The 13,187-nt window shown below is 46.6% G+C and overlaps 1 protein-coding gene across 10 annotated transcripts in view; it reads left to right on the top strand.

The window, feature by feature from the left end:
* LOC121592531 (myb-like protein Q) overlaps nucleotides 1–13,187 on the top strand; it is a 59,657-nt gene that overhangs the window by 36,581 nt on the left and 9,889 nt on the right. For 5 of the 10 annotated variants that reach the window (XM_041914051.1, XM_041914052.1, XM_041914050.1 and 2 more), the window contains exons 3-5: nucleotides 10,337–10,494; nucleotides 12,140–12,374; nucleotides 12,932–13,185. In XM_041914051.1, coding sequence (XP_041769985.1) covers nucleotides 10,337–10,494; nucleotides 12,140–12,374; nucleotides 12,932–13,185 — 647 coding nt within the window. The remainder of the gene's footprint in view (nucleotides 1–10,336; nucleotides 10,495–12,139; nucleotides 12,375–12,931; nucleotides 13,186–13,187) is intronic. The other 5 variants (XM_041914055.1, XM_041914059.1, XM_041914053.1 and 2 more) reach the window with 3 other exon arrangements.

Below are 13,187 nucleotides of genomic sequence, written 5' to 3'. Positions count from 1 at the left end.
GGCCGCGAGTCTTCCCTGCTTAATGTAGCAATGTTTCGGGTGCTTAAAATTTCACTACCTGCAGCATTTGGGGAAGCATTTGTCCGGTCCGGTGGGAACTCGTCGACTGTGTAGGTGTTGTACGATCTTTTGAGCGAAGTTTTTTTGGGTACAATGTAATGTTTTCTTTTTTGACTGTAATCTATTTACAACATCAAACAACTGTAGTAAAGCACTCAAAATCAAACCCTCACTTTAGAATGCAAAATTAATAGCCTCAATCGATGAAACAAATCGATGCGGCGTGTGAAAGGACCAGCGACCAGGTTGCTGTTTTCAATCTCCCGCAGATATTTCTCTGCCTACACTTACTTTCTTTCCCGGCCGGGCAACATTCAACTGGTTTTATAGAATTTCCTATTCCAATTCGTAAGCGGAACCAACTACAAAACCGGAACGATCAACGGGCGACACAAGCGGGCTTTCTTCCGCCGTGTGTTTTGTGGACTGATTGGTCGGTCGGATTTACAAAGTGAATATTAATTAATGTTACACTTATCGGTATAAAACAAAATTCCCTCACAGTACGTGTCACAAAAGAACATTCCCTTAGTATTATTCATTTTACCATCAACTTGTTTAGCACCTTTCGTTGTTGTTGGCCATCTTTTCCTGCAAACGGACGCATTGATTTTTACTGCTGCTTCCCGTTTAAATTAAATTAGCAATTAGCGTTCGGCCTCAGAACTACCTGCGCTGGCAACGAAGCACCAAGCTGGAACAAAAAAAAACCCACAACAACTATCGGCAACACACAAATTGCCCGTCCCGCAAAGCGAGGAAAGAAAGTCCAATGTTAAATGATGGTGTAAAAAGTCGGGCACAGCAACAGCGCGCACCAATTCAAATCCCAACCAGGATTGTTCCTGTCCAGACACACAGACACACACAGACTTACGGGCACACAGAGACACCGGCTTGACCTGATTTTTGTTGGCTGTAAAATTGCAGGAAACGCTTGTGCGGCCGCACCTTCTTCGCAGCAGATCCTTCCGCCGCATGCCCGAATCGATCCGATTATCGTGTACGCTGCGGCTTAACGCGGCCGGCCGCTACTTACTTTGTTTCCAATGTAGTATGGTTGGTTTTATGCTTGTGGCTGTGTTGCTGTTGAGTTATTCTGTGCGCCGAGCCCTTTTTACGAGCGATTCTTGCTGATTGTTACCCCAAAACAAAACAAAAACTTACCCAGGTGACAACGCCCGGACCAGACCCGGGGCTAATCCTTCCTCAAAAAACAAACCTGGGGCCTGGAAGAGGTCCCTGCTGCAGAGAGGAAAAGCCACACACACACACACAAAAAAAGAGAAATCGCATCCGGGATCGTTCTTCGGCGCGCAGGAACGAGGTCGGCTGTCCAGTATGCCCGCTGCGCAATGGGGAAGAATAATGAACGCCCAAAAACTGTCTGTGCTGTTACTTTTGGCTACATCACAGTAGCTTTTGGGTTCAGTTGTTTTGCTTTCTTTCTCGGGCTCGATCAAGCGCTGAAGCGGTAAAAACAGTGAGCAGAAAGGATTATGTTTCCCTTTCGAGAACCGAACTGACGCTGACCTCCAGAAAGCAGGGACGCGCTGGGAAAGGTTCAACCGGGGGTTTAACCGCAGGCTCCGGCTGAGTCAGCTCGCGCCGTGGCAGACCGTCAACAGGGTTTGAGGGGTTTTGATGTGCAAAATAACCCACAGGAACAGGATCTTTGGTGGCTTTGCTTGAAGTCGCTGCTTTTGCCGGTTTCCAATGAGTCACAGTTTTGCACTTAACGGTGGGTAAAAATCATTCAAAAAGCACGCGTGTTAATCATAACATGCAATCAAATGATAAAACTTTTTGTCTGTCTCCATAAAGGCTTGGGACAATATTAATGTCTTTGTCTGTGTTACGAGCAACGCGGAAAATACGCACCACTTTCACTCTAATCAGCCCCAAACCACTGCTGGCGCTGATGAGCATGCGTTCACACCGAAACAAAGAAACGCATGTCTAGACACCGGAAATATCAACAAACTGTTTAAACGCGTTCAGACAAAAAAAACCCCGAAAAACGCCACCCAAACGATGAATAGATTAATCTGCGCCGCGTGCGTAAGCAGAGGCCGCGCAAATGACACTTTCGCTGTCTCTCGCTCTGTTCTGTCAGCTGGAACAAAAAGCACAAACATTAGCATAAGGAGAGTAGCAACGCGCACTAACAACAGCAACAAATTAACGCAAAAAAACTCACTCCCACACTCCCTTCGGAAAACAGTTGTACGGGCCTTTTAAAGTCATCCAAAAATGGGAAATACCCTCGCCCGCCGACATTTCCACTCTTAATTTCATTCCAGCGTGACGGCAACATGCGCAAAAATGGCCGTTTTTTCGGAGGCTCGCTTTGTTATCCCCTACGGTCGTGCTTGCCCCGGCGTGGTTCATAAATCAGAATAAATTTGGTTGCATTATTCTTTCGTTTCACCCCCAAACAATCCCAAACCCGTCCGGAATACTTTCACACACCGCCACCATCCGGCGGGTTGGAAAAGATGTCTGTTTTATTTTTGGGGCAAAATTTCACATTTCCACACTCCTGCTGCGGCACCGCTCGCCGCGTCGAAAATCGTAACGCGAACACCGATGCGTGAACTGATTGCGCAATCAGCGCAAACGCGCGCCAATTTTAATCACTTTCGCTACCGGTCTGCGTCATGGTCATGATGGAGACGGAGCGAGTCGGACAGTAGCTTCCCTCTCCAGAGCTTTCTCTGAGACCACACGGGGATTGGAGGGTCGGAAATTAATGCGTGTGAACTACGGCTCCGCCCCGCAGCCGTCAAGTCACCATGCGATTGCCATTCATTCGTTGATAAAGTGAGTTCTCCTCCTACGGTGCTACTCCCATCGTCAAGTTGGTGCCACCGGCCGGGGTTGGGTCCCCTGTAGCCGGGACTGGTCCGAGTAGGGGACGGGACTCATTAACGCCTTTATCACTCTTCCCAGCGGACACTTACACGTTTACAGTCTCTGCCGTCACGCCGCACAGGCTTCGAAAAAACGACAAGTGTCTCCACACTCTCGCTGCTGTCTGGGTTGCCGAGATGCGGACAGGGATGGGAGGGATTAAGCCACGAACCTCGGATAAAATTCGGAATTGGATTTGATGCCATTTTAGAGGCGCTTTTACTTTCACCCCGAGTTGTGCCGAGCCTACCGAACCGTCCATTCGGACGAAACCGACGTTCCGAAAGTGTAATTTTCGACCACCGTGTGGGATTTCGTCCAACAGGTCCGGAACTAAAGGGAAATGGGAATGAAGCAGAGGGGTCTGAGGGAGGTCTTTCGAGCCCTTGGAGACACTGTGGTCCCTCCACAGTCATGCACACACACACACAGCTTGGTGGCCGGTTTGGCTCTTTTCCCACCGCCTGGCCACTGACAAATGAATGGTGACAAGAGATCTTTAATCTCGCCCGACTCGACTCCGGGCGAAAGGTGAAGGAAAGCAAATTAACTTGGGAACTTGGGTACGTTCGGGGGCCGAACCGTTGCGGCAAGGCCATCGCGAAGGCAGCAAACGGATGCATGCATGTGCTGTGTACTCGTTTTGGGTTGCTGTTTTTAATTTTAATACTGTCACTTTGTGAACTTTATCCAGCGGCTTTCTTTGGAATCGTTTTTGAATTTATTTATAGTTTATGAAATATTTACAAAATGTAATCCCTATTTTAAGTAATTAGTTTTGATTAGAAGCACAAGAAGCACAGGTTCTTTAAGCCACATTGCAAAATTTGACAACTTTGAATGTTTGATTTAAGAAAAAGGATACCTATAGATGTATAAATAACTTTGATTTATGTACAAAATCATCTTTCTCAAATTAAAGAGACGAATGAGGCCAATCGGCTCAAAGTCTCTATAAAAATACAGAAAAAAAATCTTTCTCGAATTCTTTATTATCATCTTTTTGTAAATTACTAAACATTTGATTCCTATTAGAACGCTTCAATCTACTGAGTAGCCTTAGACTATCCCATATTATTGTGTTTTTCTCATATTTTTGGCATTGTTTCTAGACCTTGTCTGATACGAAAAGGTCATTTTATGAGGTGTAGTGGACAATATCCAATAGGAACTTCCACTGTGACTATTCAAAAGCGGTACTGTAGAGTCTAATTACCATTACATAAAGTTCATTTCTAGTTAGAAAGTGTCCTAAAATTATGATAAACCACTGAAAACCCCTGTAAATTTAAAATAAAACCTACGCCACACCCTTTAAAATGGACATCCAATTATTCATTTAACGTCTTCATCGGACTGGCAGCTACGTTTATTATTTTTTCACACATTTCTACTGTTTAATGTACCATTCGTTGAGCTAAATGTCAGCAGCACCACCTAAATATTTCCTCATACAAACAGATGCACCCGCAACAGACGATGATTCATCGGGAGGATGAATTCCCTCAGAGATATAATTAGCATCGTTCAGCATAACACACACACTGCCGCACAGATGTTTGGCAATATTTAATCCTAATTTTGCTATCCGAATCACTTTGGATCGTTTAATGAAGCACGACAGAGTCAATGAGCCTGAAAGTTGCAGCATTAATGAAGCATTCAAACCACGAAATGTGAAGGAAATTGTATCCACTTGGGAGATCGCCAGAGCTAGCTGACCCCCCCCGGAAGGGTGAAGCCGATTACTGTGACTGGGGCAGCTGGATTTGGATTTCAATTTAACCCACCCGCTACACCACCGTTTTAATCCAATAATCCAATCACAATGGTGCAGCACTTTTAGCTGGAGCGCTGCATGGCGGGAAATCAGGTATCGAGAGCGCCGCCAGTGAAACTTATGGCTTCCAGCGAACGGTTCAGCACTTCCGGCAATTATTCAGCTCGCTTTGTGACCGATTGTACGCCGTGAGTGACCCCGAACTTACTGTTCAGGGGGGGGGGGGGGGGGGGGGGAGAGGGATGACAAAAAGAGACCCCCGCCAACCCGTTAGATCGTAGCACGGCAGAGAATGGCAATGATGCGGATAGATGATTCTGCGTGCGGCGCACGTTGTATCTAGCTCAAGGGTGTGCGTTAGAATCGGCGATATGTGCGTTCGTTCTTTTTGCTGCGTTGTCACCCCACTCCCTCCCCGTTCTCGGAGCAGGTGCATCGAATCATAATTTAAACGCCACCTTGCTGCACCAGCACATGGAAACGAAATGGATGGGACGGTGGATGATGCACTGCAATAGGTACAACACGTACACACTGTGCAACGCACTGGGCATGATGACGCACTGACACTGACCTGTCCTATGCGCCCGTGTGCGTGTGTGTGCCTGTTGACACAAAAGACAAAATAGGGGAGAAAGACTGGAAACCCCATTTACCGGGTGATTAATTGCAATACCTTGCAGAAAATTGCACTCCACCCCAGCGGTACTGCGCATCGGCGATCGTCTCTTCGTATCGAGGAAAATTGCCCTCCCTCTCCAAGGGGGGCCCTTTTTTCGCATCTTATCCATAATGGAACGCGCGCGCGCGGACTAACCTATCAATGGCCGATGATTAGCTGTGGACACAGCCCCGCTCGCAATGATGGCAATTTGCATAGCGGGAAAGTGCAAATACGCCACGCAGTGCAGCAGTGTCTGCCCGATAATGCGCTTGCTGGAAATCAATTTTGCAACCATTTATCGGTGCCAGCGGGACGGCGGGGCAGGAAGCAAATCGGCAAATAGCACTTCCCGTTTTCTTACAAAGGAAATAAAGAGGCACTGCCAGGAGCGTGCAGTTTGCTCGAACATTCGGTTGACAATAGAGTGGCAAACTAGAGGGGTTGTGTTGTGTTAGTTAGCATTCCCATCTTAAAAGTCAACCCTTTGCCCTTTTTTCACCTGTAAGCTGGAATCGTGTATGACTGTTTTTAGTTTTGCTCTTCATTGGCAAGAGATGACAGGGTAAGAAGATTACTCAGGCCAAAAAAGTCGCTTGGTCGTCTATTTTTTATGAAATATTTAATTAGATTTGCTGTGATAGAAGATAGTCTTCTTATTATAATATCATTAAACTACAAATAATTTCATGTTTTTAACCTGAAAAATCCCAAAGTTGTCTGCAATCTTGTGACGAGTCCTTTCTGCTCCACTGTCCCCTTATGACTTTTCGATCGTTACAAACAATTTCCTCTAAACGCAAAGGCCGACCACGATTTTTGCATGCCACACAATGCAACGTACGGTGGCGACGACTCGCGAAAGCGCAAACAAAACATTATCCTCTCCCGCTGAGGGGAAGCAACCGATCGGGGCTAAAGCCGCAACATATGCAAGCACAAATATTGATGTCTGGATTGGCACAGGAAAAAAGAGGAGGAGAAGAAAGACATCAAACATCTAATTCAGTTTTATCAATTCCAAACACGAGCACGAATTTCAAACGATGGCACACACACACACACACACACACATCGGAAGAAAGCCGCAACAAACCAGGCGGCTAAAACGACCTCCCCTTTTCTCCGCGCAAACACACCCCGGCTGCTATGTGCACAAACGCTTTTATGGCCTATTTTCGCATGCCCCCCTTCTATCACCCTGTTGCTTACCTTCGCGCGCTGGAAAGCTTTTCACCCGAATGTGCATTGTATAATTCACATCATTACAATTATGTCTTTTGCAACATTACCTCATTGACGAATGCGCAATTTCCTTTCTGTCCGTGTTTCCTTGTCTGTTCGCTTGCGGTTGGAGTGGATGGAGTGGAAGAGGTGGGACGCATTTGTTTAGAAGGAAACCGCGAAAACGCACAGCCAGCAAACAGCGCAGAGGTTCCGCCCAGCCAGCGGAAGGGGAAAGTGGAGATAGCATTTGCGACTGCAGTTCGTGGCGCTGGGCTGGCGGGGTCGGAGCAAGAGGACCACTTTCGCGGGTTGTAACGTTGTTGATGAGCTAACTGGTAACATTCACTGGGGAAAAAGCAGTACCACAAGATGCTTTAGTATTTAAATAATTTTCTAAACCCACTTAAATACATGCCATTACCGTTTAAAATATTCAAACATGTAGCACAACACATCCCGAAACACTATGATGTCGTGTTCATGCATACCCCGGTCGCTCTCCGCTGCACCTGTTTTACCCGTCCAAGGCACAAAGCAAATACCCGCTCCCGCTCGCGTTCGAACGTTCCAATCCCGATTTATTGTTTGATTGGAGTTTGAATGGTGCAACTTTTTATTGACAGACTCGAGATGAGATAAAATGGCCAGCGTTGCGCAACCATGCCACACGGTTGGACACATCGGGCCGGGCGAACACATCATAAAACACACGAACACCGGTGCCGCAGCTACCTTTGGCTCTTGCGGTACAACCCCCAGGCAGTTCCGAAGCGAAAGTTTTTCTTCCCCTTGTAGGCAATGAGCAGAGCTTCACTGAAGTGGAAAGACATAGCAAAAGATTTGAAGTACGTGCTTGTTAGACGTGATGGGGAGGAGGATAGGGAAGCAGAACGGGGTGAAAGAAGTGGTCAACAAGACCCAGCAGCTCGATGGCATGTTTTATGACTCTGCAAAAGGGTCGATTCCAGCTGCTGGAACCGGTTTTCCCGCCCCGTGTTTGGGCTTTCAGTACCTTGTATCCCTGTGATGACCGATATCCCGAGCGGAGTTCTACGGGAATGGGGAAGTGGGGCCGTTTGGTTTTTAATTTCCCAACCATGCAGCTATGTTTTCCGCCCATAAATAGGTGCAGTGTGCTTAGCGTGTCCTATTACAGCACGCTCGCACGCATGGGCAAAGATCCGCCGCAAATATGGCATCCGCTCCGGGCCAATCACTGCGACGCGATCGTCACCAATGTCTTCGTGGTTGCGCAACCGCACGGCACGACAACACACATCCGCACCGTTGGGATGTGTGAGAAAACCGGTTGTTCCGACTTAATGAGAAAATTTCACTTTCATCCAAAGCCTAGTTTTTCGCGCAGCTTCACTCAATGGTTCCGCGCTAATGTGCGCTGATTGGCACAGTTACGCTGATTTTGCGCAGCACAGCTTCCTGATGCGCACACATCGTGGCTCTATGGGGACGTCTAGGGGGAAAGGGCTTTACACATCCGATTACGAATTGGTTATTTATGTGTCAGTTGGTTGGCGTCGTCCTTGTCCGGTTGCTAGCTGGAGGTTGTATGAAGTGCGTTGAGTTTTAGTCTTTGTAGGGTTTGATTTAGGATTAGATTCAGGATTATGATTTAGATTCATGTCATACTCTAAGACCTGGCCAATTATCGCCAGGAAAATGATTTATGGACAATTTCATATTAACACTGCACATGAAAAATTAACATGATGAACATGATCTGTATCAAGAAGTCCACTTATACTAGTGACAGTTATGTTGTCGATGCCTCCAATAAATCTGTTACATTTTGAATTTCATTTTCATGCTTAAAGAATGTTAAGATAGAAACATATAGAGCGCTATTATGAAAATATTATGAAATTGGTGATAAATCTCTAGCCAAGTAACGAACATCTCAGCTATATTTAGAGACTGGGTGTAGATCTAAAGCTGTTAACGACAGCTTTACGCCCAGTAAACATATCAATTGCGTTGCCTTTCCAGGATTAGCTTCCTAGATGGAGGAAAGAAACCGCCAATCGGAAATAATTAATCAATTTTTGCACGTCCCGTAATTAAAATCTCATATTACTCGTACTACTTCCCTCCGACAACTACACTGCTCTAATCATAAATCAGTACGGTCAAGTGACAAACCCCAAGTGTCACCGCCTTTCGCTTATGTAAACGTGAAGCATCATCCCCCTTCATCAGCCGACGAAAGAAAAGCGACCCTACAAGCGCGTTGCCGTCGTGTGGGGACGCCCAGAAACCTAAATACCGGACCGTCCAGGTGGTGTGCTTCGTGCTGGACCTACTACTGCATTGGAATTCACACCATTCCTTAGTAACTCGGTGGCTCAGTTTCGCCTTCATTCCATCATCATCGCCACCGTTCGTCGCCTGCCGTCGCCTCGCGCAGGTGTTTGCTCAGTGGGTGACTTTAATTACTATCATCATCGGGCCCTTTGCCATCATCGGTCGATCGGTTGCTATCGGTGCGACGTTGGGGAAAATGCTTCGTCCCTTTCCACCGGTCGCTTTTCCAATTACGTTTTTTTACCATCGCAAACGGGGAATTCCAGTTCGCACCACACTAGGAAGTGCATGTGCAGATGGACAAGTAACACACCGCAAGCACTGCTCGTCTATCACTGCTTTCCCCTCCCTTCAATGTACGCACACACAGACACACACACATACTACAAGCCGCGTAACATAATAGTCTGCAAAGCCGTTTGCTTCCGGCGACCGTTTCCAAGCGCTCAACCGCTCAACCGATGCGGATGGGCCCCGGGTTGGCCCATGTTTCTATGTTACGTGTCTTAATGTACCCCCCCCCCCCCCTTCTATGCGGCTCGTGGTCGGAGCGGGGAAGGTGAAAGTGGTGCGCGTCGTGGATGAAATTTCACTTTCATTTTCCTCTCTGTTTGTTTTCGTTCGTTCGTCCGTTGGTTCGGAGGTTCGTGTCTGCCGGGCAGCGGGGTTTTTGTAGCGAAACCGCTTCACTGTTTCTATTGCCGGTGGTTTTGTTGTGTGGATCATTTCCTCTTTTGGATGGAGCACACCGCACTCCGGTGTGGTTGTGTGCGCGTTTGCAAAGTGGGAAAAGCAGGAAACATTCCTTTCCGCTCAACAAAGCTTAATGAGGGGGCTTCGGGCACGCCAGGCACGCCGCGGCCAACAAATGACGCGATCCATAGTTGCGTTGGTTGTGCGCAGCGATCCTTGCCAGCCATATTCGTAACATATTGACCGATTTTCTTCCATTCCGAGCGTAAGTGGGAGCAATAAATTGGGTTGCATTGGTTTGCAGTTATCGCTTCCACATTGGGTAAATCTTTCCTTTTCTATAAAAGCGGGAAACTAATGTGCTTTCATGGGTTGAGAGATAGTTATAAGGATAACGAAATCAAATCAAATGAAATACAGCAGAGCTTATATTACTTTTTGATTTTATAATTATTAAAAAAATAACTTTAAATGTTTTCTTATATACTGTTGTTCATCAAATAAGTAACCAAAACCCGGCCTCCCTGAGTGTGTGAGAGTTTTATTGTTTTTCGTTTTATCCCCTCCACTAACCCTCTAACCCTCTAACCTTACCCTCCTCAACCCCACCCAACACCCTCGTATACCCTATTATGATTTTCGGCGGAAAAATCTATAATTCATAGTAGTTTTTCTATTTTCAGGTAAAACAAGCAATAACAAAGATATCTGCGGCGAGGACAAACACAAAGAGGAGAACGATCCATGGAACGTCGAAACACACTCCGCGTTCCTCGGCCCGAACCTATGGGACAAAACCCTGCCCTATGACTCTGATCTCAAAGTGCATCAGGTGAGTGAGGTGAGCAAAATCGAACAAAACCTTACTCTACTTTACGCGTTTAGCTGTTGTTACTGTCGTTGTGGTGGTAGTATAAGTGTAGTGGTAGTGTTGTTAACCGTATTTAGTAGCTTTTCGTTAAGTATTTTAGGTGCATAATTTGTTAAGAACTGATTTGAGTGAGTGGGAACATAACACAATAGTCATAATATATCAAGAGGTTCTTAACTTTTTGGTAGAAATCATGGAAAAGATGTTTGAGAAAATCATGTTTGACGCATGACATCCAAGTATTGAAAGCTCCTTAATCACTTTCCACTTAGTAAATCCTCACCCAAGCGCCCTCTGCTGGAATCGTGTGACACTGCTCCTAGGGACACAATGTATCAGTTTGAATCAAACAAAACTACACAACTCACCATCATGAAATATTTGCTCTTAAACAACTCATTCACACTTCACAAAGCTCATAGCCATCGTAAAAAAAAGCAAAAAAACCGGAAATATCAAGCAATATGAACCGAGAATCAAAGCGAACCACACTTGTTTAAAAAAGACAATGGTGCAATTAGTTTTTTTTCTTTCTTGCTTCTGCTTTCCCCTGTATTGCCTTTACCATCCAATCTTTGTTGCTTCAATTACTTTGCCACGGGGGCACTACCGTTGCGTCAAGCAATGCTCACCATCATCATCATCACTGCGAACGTCTTCACTTCCTTCCCAAGCGGTCGGTCGGACGGTTAGATAAGCCGTTAACAACACACCCCGCTAGACAGCAGTGGGCCAAGATAGGCATCTTGCTTTGTGGAATCCGTTTTCCTACCCCCTACACAGCATTGCCTTGCGCGGCGCTGCACAGTGTGGAAAACTGAATGAAAAAAGAGAGTGGCACTACTGCTACTACTACTACTACTACCACTATCCCTCAACGGTACACCACGATTGTCTCGTCGGACGGCGAATCAGTGAGTGAAAGTGAGCTAACCATTTTTCAGTACCACTTGGAGAGCCGTTTTCTTAATATTTTGGAACTAATTTCCGGCCTTCCTGGGTCGGAAAATAAGCTCCCCGAGTGTCGCTCGAATCATTGCCAGTAATAAGCCCAAAACCCCGGGCGGGGAGGTTTGAAAATCGAAAGTGAACCAAAATCACAATCGTCCAAAATCGAAAACGTTACGATCGTTACGATCGTTCATTGAACTTTTCCACCCGCGGTGCGGCACCGAAACCCGCGCGCTCATAATTGACTTAATTTTCCATCCATTCCGGTCATTCCGGCACCAAAACGCGCTGAGAAGCGATTAGCAGAACGAACCGTTTGTTGGACCATGCTAGCGGGGTAATAAAATGCCCCGAACGGACTGTAATTGTAAACATTATTGCGCATAAATTGCGCATTAGCCCTAGCTTTACGTACGGGTTTGCATACGCGCCAATTACTCTGGCGCGAGCCAGTTAGTTTCGGTTTTGCGATTTTATAGTTATTTCTTTACCATTCCTAATTGTTGTTGAATTGCACTTACTACTCTTTAACGTTTTATGCTTTTATGTGCATGCAGCTGCTAGTCTGTTGTTTTGTCGTTTAAGCGATCTGATCTAATCGTACATTATTCTTTCGTTTGCCCCGTGTTTTTCACCACACCACACCCTTGCATCCGACGAGTAGTATGCTGACCTGGACGAGTTTCTCTCGGAAAATGGCATCCCGTACGATGGGATACCGAACAGCAATCTGGGAAATTCGACCAGCCTGACCGGGCAGCGGTCGGACAGCATCGGCCACTGTGCGGGGCTGTCGCTGTCCGGTCTCGGGCAGGTCACCACCAAGCGCGAACGGTCGCCCTCGCCATCGGATTGCATGAGCCCGGAAACGATGAACCCACCGTCACCGGCCGATTCAAGTAAGTAGCGTCCCCTACCGGTCGGCCACGGGGGCCCACGGGATTGGAACGGGTTTTCCCCTCCCGACTTGGGAATAGTGAGAGAGGGAGAGAAACCGTTCCGTCCTGGCTGGAATTGAGGGAAAACATTATTGGAGGGGGAAATTATGGAAATTGATTTAAGAGAGAGAGAATAAGATGATTACTATGATTTAAAGCGGCTGTTGACTAAATATTTGCCAGCTTGATACATTAATAGATTGATCGGAAAACTCTCTTCAATCAGCTCTGTGTCATAATTTCCCCCGCCAAATAATGCTAGACTAAGTACACAAGTAGGTTAAGAGTTCATTGCGTTAGGGAACATTATTTTATGATTTTTGGCCACGATTGACCGAGAAAATGCTTCTCCTCGATTGAAACCATTCCCGAAACCTTCCCTCTTTCCTCGAAATCATTCATAAACAAAAAAAAAAGAAAAAAATACCTCCATCCATCCATCCCCCACACGTCCCCGTTATTGGTTTTTGCTCTCCTTCTTTTATAAGGATCATCTCCCTCATTATTGTAAATGTTAGTTTTCGATGTTACAGCGTTCTCGATGTCGTCCACCCGCGACTTTGATCCGCGGACGCGCGCCTTCTCCGACGAGGAGCTGAAACCGCAGCCCATGATCAAAAAGTCCCGCAAACAGTTCGTGCCGGACGAGATGAAGGACGACAAGTACTGGGCGCGCCGTCGAAAGAACAACATGGCGGCGAAGCGGTCCCGCGACGCGCGCCGCATGAAAGAAAACCAAATCGCGCTCCGTGCTGGTTACCTGGAAAAAGAGGT

The sequence above is a fragment of the Anopheles merus genome, chromosome 2L (genome assembly GCF_017562075.2).
Source record: "Anopheles merus strain MAF chromosome 2L, AmerM5.1, whole genome shotgun sequence".
Classification (NCBI taxonomy): Eukaryota; Metazoa; Arthropoda; class Insecta; order Diptera; family Culicidae; genus Anopheles; species Anopheles merus.
The sequence above is the reverse complement of the archived record's forward strand: the minus strand, read 5'-3'. Positions and strand labels throughout refer to the sequence as shown.